The 14,225-nt window shown below is 41.6% G+C and overlaps 1 protein-coding gene across 3 annotated transcripts in view; it reads left to right on the top strand.

Moving 5' to 3' along the window:
- PRKCA (protein kinase C alpha) overlaps window positions 1–14,225 on the top strand; it is a 302,378-nt gene that overhangs the window by 271,964 nt on the left and 16,189 nt on the right. For all 3 annotated transcript variants that reach the window (XM_090061658.1, XM_090061659.1, XM_090061660.1), the window contains 3 exons: window positions 8,297–8,377; window positions 10,620–10,727; window positions 11,634–11,774. In XM_090061658.1, the coding sequence (XP_089917784.1) occupies window positions 8,297–8,377; window positions 10,620–10,727; window positions 11,634–11,774 (330 nt within the window). The remainder of the gene's footprint in view (window positions 1–8,296; window positions 8,378–10,619; window positions 10,728–11,633; window positions 11,775–14,225) is intronic.

Here is a 14,225-nt window from a genome sequence, read left to right as displayed (position 1 = left end):
GTCATGTATCCACAGATGCATCTCGAGCAGGTCCAGGGAGGTGATCCTCCCCCTCTACGTGGCACTGGTCAGGCCGCAGCTGGAGTACTGCGTCCAGTTCTGGGCGCCACACTTCAGGACGGATGTGGACAACATGGAGAGGGTCCAGAGGAGGCCACTCGCATAATCAGGGGACAGCAGGGCAGGCCCTACAAGGAGAGGCGACGGGACCTGAACCTGTTCAGCCTCCACAAGAGAAGGCTGAGGGGGGATCTAGTGCCTGTTACAAACTAGTCAGGGGGGACCAGCAGGCACTGGGGGAGTCCCTGTTCCCCCGAGCACTACCAGGAGTGACCAGGAATAATGGTCACATGCTGGCAGAGGGTAAATTCAGATTAGACGTCAGCGACTTCACGGTCAGGGTGGCTAGGATCTGGAACCAACTTCCAAGCGAAGTGGTGCTGGCTCCTACCCTGGGGGTCTTTAAGAGGAGGCTGGACGAACACCTTGCTGGGGTCATTTGACCCCAGTACTCTTTCCTGCCATGGCAGGGGGTCAGACTGGATGATCTGCTCAGGTTCCTTCCAACCCTAGAAACTATGAAACTGTGCGACTTCCACCTATATTGTGTCCTAAAATCATAGCTAACTTTGTATTGTTAAAGTTGTTCAAGTACCTCAACACAATTACTAGAAAATTCACATGCCTTCCGATTAAACTTCATAATATCCAAACATATTCTGACTCCTTAGTTCAAAACAGTTTTTTCCACATCTAGCCTACAACCAACTTCTGAAACTATTAGTAAACCCTTTTCCAACCTGTGCAAAGGAAAACTAATACTGAGAGGAACAGCTATACTTTAAGGCCCCGTTCTTGTTTTGTAAGACTATATGGCAGTTCTCCAGCCACATAAGTGCCTTTTTGGCTGCTATGCATTTTTTGTAATTCTGTTACCTATGTACTGTGGACTCATAAGCAGTGCAACACCTTGCTAGTGTGGCACCAACATAGGTTTGTCAAGAACAAGCCATGAAAAACCAACGTAATTTCCTTCCATGCCTGGATGAGATATCCTGTGGATGGACAATAAACAATATGTGATGCATCTTGATTTGACTTAGTTGTGTACCCACCTTATAGTAATTTTCTTTAGATAACAATTTCCCCATCTTAAAAGGACATGTGAGACAATACAAAAGGACTATCTGGAAAACAATATTCTGGGAAGTTATCACTACTTCACTCATAGACTGGAAGGCTGCATCAAGTAGACGTCTTCAGGAGTTGGTCCTGGGACAAGTACTGTTCAGTATGTTCAATGTGGATAATACAATACAAAGTACACTTATTGCATTTCCAAATTAAACCAAGCTCTGAGGGGTTGGTAGCACTGTGCAGGGTAGAATTACAATACAAAATGATCATGGTAAACTGGAGAAATGGCTTGAAATAAGGATGAGTACAAAGTTCTACTCTTAGATGGGGCTTATCAGCTACATACATACAAAGTGAGGAATGGGGGGCCGGGCAGGAGTTCAGCAGAGAATGTATGTAGTGGGGTACAGCAGATCACAACATGAGAGTGAGTCAGTAGTGTTCTCTACTAAATAAAGCAAACACTATCCTGGGATGTATGAAAAAGAGGAGAGCCATAGTCGGGCATTTTGGCACCCTGTGCAAGTCATGTGTAGAACACCTCCCTATAAACGATTTTGTAACATTACTTCCATTTGATTTGGTGTCCCTCCTGGTGCAAGGCCATTGCTATGGTACTGAAGAAGAGTACGGTATGTAAAAACCATGAAACAATCTTTCCACTGTACTCAGCACTAGCAAAGCCTCGGGTGAACGCTATATCCAGTTTTGGGCATCACAGTTCAAGAAAGATATAGACCAGTTGGAAGAAGGCCATCAGAGGTCTAGCAGATAAGATCTGTGAGGAGGGACTGAAAGAGTTAAGGTTGTTTCGTACAAAACAACAAAGATGGAGAAGTCTTCAACTACATATAGAGTTAGTGCAAAGCGGAAGTTTATAAACTGTTCTCATGTCCCCGAGGAAGAGGGCGAGAAACAATAGACTTAATTGCAGCAAGAGTCATTTGGGTTAGACATTGAGAAAAGTTTTTTATCTGCAAGCTAAGTTAAGCACTGGACTAGATCACCTTCAGAGGATGTTGAGTTGTCATCATAAGAGGATTTTAAGAGGAGGTCAGGTAAATACTCGAAAGTTATTGTTTAGTTAGAGTTGATCTTACCTTGGGGACTATAAGGTCCCTTCTAGCCCTGTTTTCTGTGATTACCATGTAAGGAAACCTGAGAATAGGTTCAAGGGCGTTATTTTGGGTGTTTTATATTTTTTTTGTTTCTGTAGTTAGCTTAGGTATAGCATTGCATACAAAATGAGTGACTGTAGTAGTTTAGAAGTGATTTGAATATTTAAGTATTATGATCTGTTGTTTTGTGTGTTAACAATAAAAGAATATTGATTCACATCACATTTAGGCTTCACTTCAACCGTAACAGTGGGACTCCCCTCTTTGGAGCTGTACAAAAGGACCTGCATCCAGATCCAAGAGGCTTCTTTTTATACTGAATAGTAGGTTAGGAAACATTCTAGTTCTGTATAATAAAGCTTAAAGTGAATGTTGTCATCTTTCTGAAAATGGAAGTGAGAAATTCAAAGTGAAACTGAGTTAATCATTTATACCTGGGTAAAATAAAATGTGAGAGACTAAGAAACCTTGTTTTTTTTTTTTATAAATAGTTGTTGCTTCCAGGAGGATGTTTGAATACTTAGATCAGCATTTTAGCTTTCCCTTTCAAACAAATGAAGCCAACGTAACAAATACTTCCAGTACTGGAACAAGTGCTCCACCTATGGACTGTAGTCTTATGCCAGCTGATATTGGAGAAAGTGTGCTCAGTGTACACTTAATGTTGCATTTCTCTCTAATTGGAAAGTTTGTTAAAAGAAAAAGGACTGCTGGTGAAATATTCCATAAAAAATTCACTTTGTTTTCAGCCGGCTGGTTTTCTTTGTGTTCTCAGACGTTATTAGGGCAAACACATACTTATCTAAAACGATACGATGAACTTCAACTACTTGCTTGTCCCATGCTTCGCTTGCAATATTTGTTCTTAGGCATTAGTTGGTTGCCTCCCGCCATGGCCTAGAGCTTGCACTGAATGATAAAAAAAAGTATCAAATACCTCCAGAGTTTCTGCAGTCAGCACTGTAATGGAGCTCAGCTCAGAGAAATTCAGGGAGCTTTGCTCCTTACATTGGTGAAGTTTTAAACGTGGGAAGGAAACAAATCAACCGAAAAGGGAAACAGTGATTGCAGCTTCAGAGGAAGGGACCAGTCAGCCCACTATGTTGTGAGTGGCTTCTGTGAAAAGCTGCTGGAGGAATGAAGTGTAAAGGCAGAGTAAAGATTAAAACCAACACCCCTCTCATTCCCCCCCCCAATAAACCTGACACTGTCCTGGGACCAGAGAATTTCTTCTCTCTTTAGGGGAAAGGCAGCAGGAGGATAACTTTTGCCTTATGCATCATTCTTCCCTACCTACAGTGATAATCAGTTTTTTCCATACAAGGATTTTCCTCCATCTAGTTGGACCCTTGCTGAACTCTCCTCCCACATCTGGCAGTACCGGAAGGGCATCACGGTTGACCCTCACCAATACCCATTCCTGACCTCCCTCCTGTGGGGTCACAGTTCTCAAATTGGGGATCCATGTGCTTCTGTAAAGTAACTGTCTCCTTTTAAGCTTAGGAATCTCTCTGTAAGAAGAGGGAACTTCACTCATGCACCAAGTACACTGGAACTGAGGCATTTTTAAATTAAGTTCTGTATAAAGGCTAAAATAATTGTATCCTTGTACCAGTTCTGACACGCAAAACTAAACTGATCATCCAATAAAGAATTTTCATTCATATGCTGAAACCAATATTTAGGGATATATTGGTCTAATAACCTTGGAATTGATTAATGCTACTGTATCCCCTTGACTGGTCAAGAGACTGAAGGATATAGATGTCAGCAGGATTAATAAAAAGGGAGTCCCACAATTGACAACAAGAACTTCTGTTAGGGGGTATTTATTTCTTTTAAAAGTAGAGTTTTAGCAGCAGTAATTTTATGGCACCAATCACTTGCATTGGTCAGAATCTGCAAGGAAGTGGAGAGCCACAAGAACAGATTGAAGCAAAAGGCTGCAGCTTTATTAAAGGAGCCTTTCTCCCCAGCTCTACCTGCCCCCCTCCCCCTCCACTCACATGCAGGGCATTTACAGGGAACTACTGGACTCCCATCACCTAGCCAGTCATTTATAGTGGGGCCTTCTCACCCCCACCTGGAGTTCAGCTTACTCTTCTGAATCCGCTCGCCTTCCTGGGAGGACCAAAGGGGATGGTACCAAAGGGGACCTAGGTCTGTGAAGACTTCTAGAACTGTCCTCCCACAGGCACAAGATGCACTAGGAAAAATCCATGTCTCCTTTATAGGGAAGGCTTGTCAACACATATTACTACAACTTCAGTAATCCTGTGCTAGTTACAGCTTACGGCCTTGGGAAGAACCAGATCTGATTTCCTTTTAAAGCTCTTATCTCTTCAGGGTAAAGGCTGGCCTTTCATTACATGTGCACGTAGTGAGCAGGACATCGAGGCTCTAATCAGTGATCAGACCCTTTAGGGCACTGTCTCAACTCAAGTAACAGTAATGAATTCTGTCCATACAGCAAGCTTTTATAGTATCCCATTACATTCACCAATGAGTTATGGTGTTAATGCATCACATTACAAGAATGGGATGGAGGAAACAGCATGGGTTTTTTCGCCCCACCCAGTGGACACTTCTACACAAGACAATAATTCCACAGTAGCCGAAAAATGCTGCGCAGTAGCATGTCACCACAAACAGTGCTAATATGCCACTGCACACTATTATTAGGCTAATGTGCAGTAGCGTTCTCGAAAAGACGTTTTCTGGCACTACCATGCAGTCACTCCAGTTCCTGTGCATGTATTTAGTCATTGCTAATACAAGTAATAAATAAGTCCAAAGCAACGACTGCGCAGTAGCATCGTGTGTAGATGCGCCCAGTGAAGAGAAGTTTCAGATCTGTCCAGACTCTCTCAATCTGCCCTACCTTAGTAAGGAAACCTGTTGGATTCAACAGGTTAGATCAACAGTAGATCCAAGATTTTGTAAAGCGGGGGAGGGCCAAGAGCAGTGGCCAGCACTTCAGAGGTGACTGTACCCCTGGCTCCCAGCTTTCACCCCCCCCTACTTCTTCCCCTCCCCAAACAGGACAGCCAGACCATCATGTAGGAGCAGCAGCCAGGCACTTTTCTTAAATAACTGAATCAGGTAAGACTGTCCCCTCCTCCACTTCCCCCCGACACACACACAGACATTTAGGTACCCTCTCCCCTTCTCTGTGTGCTCGGCAGCATGTCTCCTGCCCTGCCGCCACTGCGGCTATTGATACCCCGGGGGCAGGGAGAGTTTTAGAGCTGCTTTTGCCTTGCTCTGCTGGGCTATACAGGGAGCCAGGCTCAACTGGAGATGGCAGCAGGGGTCACCAGTCCGGTTCCCTCTCCCTGAGCCTGCTGTCAGACTGGCAGGGAACGCCAGGCAGGAAGGAGGAACCCACCTGCCACTGCCGTTACTGTCCTGAGCTGAGCCCGGGTCCCCATGTAGCCCCACTGGAGCAGGATCAGCTGAGCCTGGGTCCCCGTGTAGCCCAGCAAAACAAGCTCTCAAGCTCCCTCTGCCCCCCAGGGAAGCAGGGGCATAAGAGGAGAGGAGAGGGAACCTGTTTCTGAGCAAGGAAGGGAAGGGAGGGAGACATAGACCTGCTTCAGGGACCTAAGACAAGATTCTGGTTGCTGCTCCTGTGGTGTGGTCTGAAAGGGATATGGGGGGTAACCATACTATTGCACCCTCTTTGGGTCCACCCCTAGGTTAGGTTAAGTGTCTAAGCATAGTATCCCAACTTATCTAATTTCTGCCCTGGCCATTATAATGAATTATCATTTTCTGCTTTAGGTGCTTCATTCCTTAGGAGGGAGGTAATGCCTCCCTTATTAACAGTGGTGGTTGTTTTCAAAAAATGAATTGAAAACTGAAAATATGTTTCACTTCTTGGAAGTCTAAGTAGCTTGACATCTATATTATGACAATGAAGGCAATAGACTTGCATCATTCCCCCAATATCTTGCACAGCCAGAAAACAATAATTCAATCCCCTCACTTTCTGCTTTGTTTTAGGTTCAGATTCTTTTTCTCATAAGATTTCCCAATGCATATTTTTAATAGCTTCCACTTGTTATGTGTGAACGCTTCTTGTTATATGTGTGATAAACAGGTCAGCAAATTAATACTGCAGGTTGTTCTGCATTTTGGTTGTACTGTATCTCTAAACCCATATTAGAACTAAGCTGGCAGTTTAAATGGGGTGTAGGTAATTAGGATTTGTAGTTCATTACAAAGCCCACAACAGTCTTTTCAGGGTTCCAGATCAAGGCAATAAATGCAATAAGTCAATCTACTCCGTGCTGTTACAGCACCAGTTACATTTATTCCCCCAAAGCAATGAATTATTGTCAGCCCTTCCGATTTCCATGTGCAAACATGTATGTTCTTAAATAATTCATGGCAGCTCTAGTCAGTAATAAATACTTTATCATCTAATGTAAGCATTACATAAATAAGTGAGCTTTTCTGTTAAGAGTGCAGCTGTATTTCCCCACAAGAGAACAGTTGAGACTCCACTTCCCATGGTTCAATGGAGAAAGTTTAATAAACACTTTGAGCACAATTTTCTACAGTAGCCAGGTCATTACCAGTGGGACTTGCTATCCTCACATGCTTTGGAAAATTCCACTTTTTGATCATACATCCTATTGAGCTTCTCAGCTTCCAGCTGTAAAACAATACGGCCAATTTGACCATTCATATGGCATATATAGCATGTGATAGTATTTCTCTTCCATCCATATGGTCAGTACAAACAGGAATACTCTTGGGTGTCCAAGAGTATGTTAGGTTAATGAGGAAGTATCTTTCACATTGATTGTGTCTAACTGATTTTGAGATTCTCTTCTTTTAAAACTGGGGTTTTTTATGGAAGGTTATATTTGATCATTGAGGACACTACTTAAAATCAACACTCCACTTCTGGTATAGCTATTGTCCAGCTAAGCTATCAGTCTCAGAAAATGAATGCTCCATGATATTTTCCACACTATGGACTCATGTACAGTAGCAAAAGCTTTCCTTGCTCTACTCCCCCATGGTAAGGTCACAGAGAAAAAGAAGTTGGTTCTGATCTCCTTGGTCTGATTTTTGTGACCCCCACCAGTTGAGAATTCATGGGACTGACTATTTAAGAGGACTTACCCTTTTCTCTGTGGCATGTCTGGTATTTTTCCTGTTCTCTAAATGCAATATATAAAATGTCTCTACAACAAGCTACTTACAGGGAAGTACACTAATTGTACAAAAAGTTCTGCCCTTACATTTTAATGACCTTTCTCAAAAATATTGCTATTACTCTGTGGATAAAAACATGTTTTATATAGGGGAGATACTTTTTCAGGACAATGAAGTGTTTTTTAACATGTTTTATGTATAAAGGCCAGTCTTCTTTTTCTGGCTGAAATTTTGAAAGCGTTTGGCCTTTGAAGTAGCAACACTGATTTTAAATGGACCCCCTGAGAACTTCCTGGTAGATGGAGAAAATGGTAAGAATAATAAAGTATGCCAACCACTAAACTAAAAAACAGATATACACCCAAATATATATTGTAAGGCTTTTGTAATGGCTATGAAATAGCTATAAAATTAAGACCATATTTCTGTATCACATTACACTTAAGAGTCTGGAATCACTTTAGAAGTAATAATTCATTTTATCTAGCTCTTGAGAAGAAGGTAGGTAAATAATTACATTCTGGTAAGCAGATGAGCTGAGGAACAGAATCCATAGTAGCTTCTCCACCAGTGCTCCCAACTATACAGTTGATCCAATTAAACAGATGACTAAAAACCCTTGCTCCTAACCTGCTTTAGGCACTTCTGTAAATACTACTAGGATCCATGTGTACATTTAATTGCTTAAACACTTTAGTAAATCCAGCCCTAAAATTATTAACATGAGAAGCCCATTCATAATAAATCCTATTGATGTCTGACCCTGAGTAAGACTGCAGGATTGAGCGCTTTATGCCCTGCAGTAAAATGCATCTATCTGATATACCATTGGACCTTATTTAACATAGACGTTTTTATTTTCATCGTTACAGATTATTGCTTATCAGCCCTATGGAAAATCAGTGGACTGGTGGGCTTATGGTGTGCTGTTGTATGAGATGCTAGCTGGCCAGGTAAGAGTCATGGTCTCCAGTATTCACTGCAGTTTTGTCCCACTCATGTCTGTTCAGAAGACGGCTGCAAAAATCACTCTCCTAGCCCAGATTTTGACCCCATCATCTGTATTTTTTCACCTCTTCCCTGGCTCCTGTCTGTTGCAGCATGAAATATGCCTGTCATCGTTTTCAAGGCCTTTCATGACCTATACAAACCCCATTCACTGATTTTTGTCATTCAACTTTGAGAGGTCACTTCTGCCTCCGTCTTATCCATGGTGTCACCCTCCTTCACTCTCTTGTTCAAGTTTCAACCAATTTCATCTTTTCTGCCAATATGCCAGAAGGCATTCCCCAGAAGCCCTCCTTTTCTCTGATGCCTACAAAAAGGTTGATAATGGTCAGACTCCATGTATTGTACAGCCATTCCTAACATAACATTACCTTCATGTATTTCTGAGTCTGTCCATATCCATCTGTAGCTGGAGAGTCAAAGATCCGGCCCATGGGGCCACATCATCTAGCCTCCTAGTGTTGGCCCTGGGTTTTGAGCTGACACACATGCTGACACATGCACACACACAGCACCTGCTCCACGAAATGCACTGCACGTGGGGTCTGTCCTGGACTGCCTGGAGCAAGCACTGCCTGCAGCTTGCATCCCAGACTGGACAGAGCTGGCACCACAAGCCCTGGATCTGGCATGTGGGGGCCCACGGGACCGGCTCCCTGCCATTCATCTGGACTGTGAACCAGTCCTGCACTATTCATCTGGATGAGTTTGACACTCCCAATCTGTAGTGTCTGGCCTTATCTTTAGATTGCAGTGTCTTTGGAGCAAGGACAACCCTCTCCATCTAAGTTTGCATGCAGCTAGCACAATGAGATCCTAGGGAGCTACATACAATGAATACTAAAATCTTCAAAATCTAATGAGAGAAACTTACTGCAGAGCTAGGATTAAGATAACAAGCCAACTTTAAAAGGAACTCTTTTATTCTCTTGATCTTGGGAAGAGCTTTGCAAGTGACTTCCATAAATGTTTTAGCTAGAGTTATCTACAGAATTCCCTGAACTTAAAGTGGGTATTTTAATAAGACTTAAGTAATTCCTTCCCATGCTAAATTCATTACATTTTGTTTGACTTCCGAAGTGTAACAACTATGCTTTGTGTACTGGGCACTGGTTTTCATTTCTTCAAATTCTTACGAAGACTACCTTCCTGTCACCCATAATCTGTAATTAGTTGCAAATTGTTCTCTTTTTCAAGATCTATGTATTTTATGAAGAAAAAAGTGTGAACCTTAAGATTTCATGGTAATACGCTATACAAGGGTTCCTATTGACACGTAGGCTTGTATATAAACACTTGCTAAAAGTATAGAAAGATCTGTGATCCAGCTGTGTCAAATAACATTAAGGGATCCAAGTTTGTTGTTTTCTTATTCTTAAGAACATCTGATGTTCTCATATCTTTACTAGAGTTTAATTCGTTTGGAGTATTTTCCTATTAGCATTTCTTACACTTGCAGTAAATACTAAATAACACGTTTTTCTATGGTGTCCAAAGGACATTAATTTAGCTGGTAAGTGCACTCGTATTACTTATTATTGTGAGATGAACGTGTCATAGATATGTGTAAAGTTATAAAACTGAAAAACCAAAAAACTGCACCTGAAGACTTATAGCCACTTCACCTGTTTGCCGTTCTGCCTCTGAATATGATGTAGCTGATTTGTTCTTGTTTGGAGTGCTCATCCAGGATGACAGGCACCTACATGCAGAGGAGAGAGATTCTCTGAGGCCTGTGCAATGCTTGAGGCCTACTCCAGCCGATAGGGACTGATCCTCAAAGTCATTTAGGTCCGTAACTCCTATTGCAATGATTTGCAATAGGAGTTTTATCCTTGCACTACGTTAAAAGCACTGTAACATGGTGTGTACCTCCTAGAAACAGCATTTTGTTCTTATAAACCAAATGGAGCATCATTAAAATTGATCTAAGAAAACAGCATTATTCCTTTTGCAAAGTAATTAAAAGTTATGGCACAAAATTTTCACCATGTAGAGCATTTTTGTTTGATTAGAGTAAGATAACTTTAAAAGTTGTAATCAATTGTAACTGTAATAAAAAAAAAAATCCTTGGATGACATGCTGAGGGCCAAAACAAACTTTGCTTTTCAATTTAACTGATCTAATAAATACCATGGAACTAAAATTAATGTTAACATTTTCTTTCTCCTTTTTTTCTTGAACAGCCTCCATTTGACGGGGAAGATGAAGATGAGCTCTTCCAATCCATAATGGAGCATAATGTTTCCTATCCAAAAGCACTGTCCAAAGAAGCTGTTTCTATTTGCAAAGGGGTAAGCAAGTTGCAGCTATATTGCAGGGTCTGTTTTAAACAGGTTGTGTCAAATAACCGAAGTTTGCACAAAGACTGGACTTGGTTTTATCATCTGTTTTTTTTTAAATATTCCATTGAATTCTATACAAACAGAAATATATAAATAGTAAATGCCTAAATTCAAAGGTTCACTTGAACCCAGGCTCTTATCGGTATAGCTTAATTAAGTGTATTATACTTAATGTAATATTAGGAGATTTTAAAAGTTCCTTTTGAAAGTCCGTTTCCCTTTAGGAGCTTGCTAATTAGAGAGTACATTTCCATTTCAAAGTGTACAGTACTGCTGCTTTTTCTGCAGATGTGTTTCCTCTATGCAATTAGAATTAATATTGATCAAGATGGCATCAGGAATGCAAGAGGAGCAGCACAGATTAGTTACCGTCAGCAGCCTGCCAAAAAATTGCAGAATCTGTAACGAGACATCTTGAACATGCCCAGAAAATTAAAAGGGAGGATGCATTTTATATGGCTTCAAGTTTAACTGATTGTTGAGGCAGAGTCAGACCTGTTCTGGAGGTGCACAAGACTAAGTTGAAATGATATGGGGCGAATTCAGACATGAGAGATGCAGATGTCAATCCCCCGCTTACGCCCTGTGTGTAGTTGGCCCTGTAATGGTAACCTTTGCGTAATGAGAAAGAAGGAAGAGTTTAAAGTGCAGCCTTGCATTTCAGTGCCTACATGTAGTTGCCAGCTTTCAAATAAAAAAATTAACACTTTAAAAACAAGTTACAGCTTTTCATGAGGATTTTAGTGCCAAATTTCATCTCGAGGTAAGGAGCAATAACAGTGCAACCTGTGGATAGTCTGTTACTCTTTCAACCCAAAAGTCACTTGAATCCTTTGGTGTTTGATGGCTTCATAGTTGATGACTAAACATCCCGCAAAGCGGCTTGGCTGTGGGCCCGAAGGAGAGCGAGACATCAGGGAGCACGCCTTCTTCAGGAGAATCGACTGGGAGAAACTGGAGAACAGAGAGATTCAGCCTCCGTTCAAGCCTAAAGTGGTAAGTGAGATGCCAGATCTCTCCTTTAGAAAATTCGCTATCTCTAGTCAAACCTTTTCAAGGCATGAAGAAAATATAATTTCATGGCATTGTGAGACTTCCATATCCCCGCAGGTGTGACATTTCTGAAGTCAATAACTGTGATTAGGACAGACTGCCATACAAGACTGGTACTCTTAACCAGTGTCATTCACAATCAGAAAAAGAAAATGCAAAAACATTGCGAGTTCCAGATGGGAGGTTCCTGAGAGTGTGGCTGCACATATATTTGGAGCCGTTTCAAAAGGGAAACACATCCAAACAATTCAGAAACCTCAGCCTCACTAAATACTCTCAATTCTTCCCATCTGGATTGAACAGAGCACAAATCTTTTGACTTAGAAGAAGCTTGAAGCATGCCTATATTCTCCTAGGTTTTCAGGAAGAGGCTAGATTGGTAAAAGGAAAGGAGTAAGTTATTGGGGTGCTGCTTGTTACTGTTGCCGTGTATAAAGGGAAAGAGTGTTTATCAGCTGTCTGGTTTGTGTGCAAGGCCACTTATTATTTAATGTATATGTTTTCAAAGCTCTGACAGGAAGAGTTGTAGAAATCCACATTAAATCAGTGATACCCTTGGACAGTACAGGTACATATAGGAATAAGAATGAATGTTCATTAACATGCTTAAAATTTTATTTAGCTTGCAACATGCTTTATTGGCATATAAATGCTTGTTCTTGATGATAAGGAGAAAATTGATTAGATCCAAGGAAGGAGGCTGCTGAGGCTGCCAGGGATAAAGTGTTACATCATAGCATAGCATCTCTGCTCAATAGCCATTTTATTATGCTGCTAAATAAAAATGAAATGCTAGCATTCTGTTTGTGTGATCATCTGTCTATTCAAGCAGATGGCAAATAACAGCGTGGTATAAATTTTACATCAATATGAATCTGGAACAGCCAAGTTATGAATAGTAAAATTCGAGTTATTCAGGCATCATCAAGTTTTATTTCCGATGCTACACTAGTATTTATTGGTGTATACTCTATGCCTGTTACAGAAAAACAATTGCAGAAATGTTTTAGAATCAAAGAGCCATAGAAAATGAGGGTTGAAGGGACCTCAGGAGATCACATCTAGTCCAACCCCCTGCTCCAAGCAGGACCAGCCCGGGCTACATCACCCCAACCAAAGCTTTATCTAGCTGGGTCTTAAAAACCTCAAGGATGGAGCTACCACCACCTCTCTGGGTAACTTGTTCCAGTGCTTTACTACCCTCCTCACAAGAGAGTTTCTCCTAGTATCCAACCTAACTTCTCTTGCTGCAGTTTGAGCCCATTGCTCCTTGTCGTGTCATCTGCCACCACTGAGAACATTTTAGCTCCATCCATTGGAATGAACAACTGAACGGTCTAGCTCCAAACTTTGGGAAGTTTGTTTTTAATTGTGAAGTGTACAGGTTTCAATGGAGGAAAAAAAATCACAATGAATTAGTTCAAGTGAAAACATGTCCACAGAGGACCAAAATCACGTTGTTTTTATTCCTACCCAAATGTCAGATTTGACAATCAAGGTATCACTTCATAGCTAGAAGAAAATCCTGTGCAGCTCCACCCTTTCCAGTGCTGTACCATGTGTCTGACTTTTCAATAGTACAATATGTACTCCACCAAGTGTGGAAGTTAATGGTTTATAGAGGTTACTGAGACTCGTGCATGCAACAAGAGTATCTGTACTGCCTACGAATAGTACCTACTATCTGTTTTTTTAATTTGTCTTAGCCAAGCGATGCTCTAGCATGACAAATATGTGGTGGCAATGGCAACCTATTCCTCACCTTGCTGGAGAAGGACAGAGCCCCCATCATTCCTCCCAAAAAACTGAAAACCACCAAAGCAACCTCATAAAATTGGCTCACAGTCCAGGGGCAACAACATTAAACCTGCCATCAATGAAAGACCTCATCTAACACATCCATGAAAGTAGAACTGCACAAAAGTGCAAAACCTGCACACTAAGCAGAGTCCATACTGCAGCAGTGAAAAGTCAGGTGCGGATATAAAGTGAAATGTGCCCGTGAAGTGGTGAGGAAGCAAGCAAAGAAATGCACAAGGTGCTGGGAGCCTCTGTCTGCTGTTCTCCAGCCCGGCAGCCGGCTGGGAGTTGCACTCGCACAGTTCCTTCACAGACACTTCTCACCATGCTGTTTTGTGTCAGAATTAGAGCAGATAAATCAAATCCCTATTATCCTCACTGATCCCCAGTGCTCAGCAGTCGCTCCAGGGTTCAAGAGAGTAACCGTGGAGGACCTCGCCCTGTATTCGCTGGCTGAAATTGTATTAGAGCAAATAGAAAACTTAAAATACAATTGATTCCAGTAACTTTTAATGGCAGAAAGCTGTATTACAGCTCCTATTTATAACACAACAGCTGTGCCATCTCTGCCATTGATAATGACTTATTTTGTTT

This window comes from Crocodylus siamensis, chromosome 8 (assembly GCF_052110815.1).
Source record: "Crocodylus siamensis isolate JL-2025a chromosome 8, ASM5211081v1, whole genome shotgun sequence".
Lineage (NCBI taxonomy): Eukaryota > Metazoa > Chordata > Crocodylia > Crocodylidae > Crocodylus > Crocodylus siamensis.
Note: the sequence above shows the minus strand (reverse complement) of the source record. Positions and strands in the feature narration are given on the sequence as shown.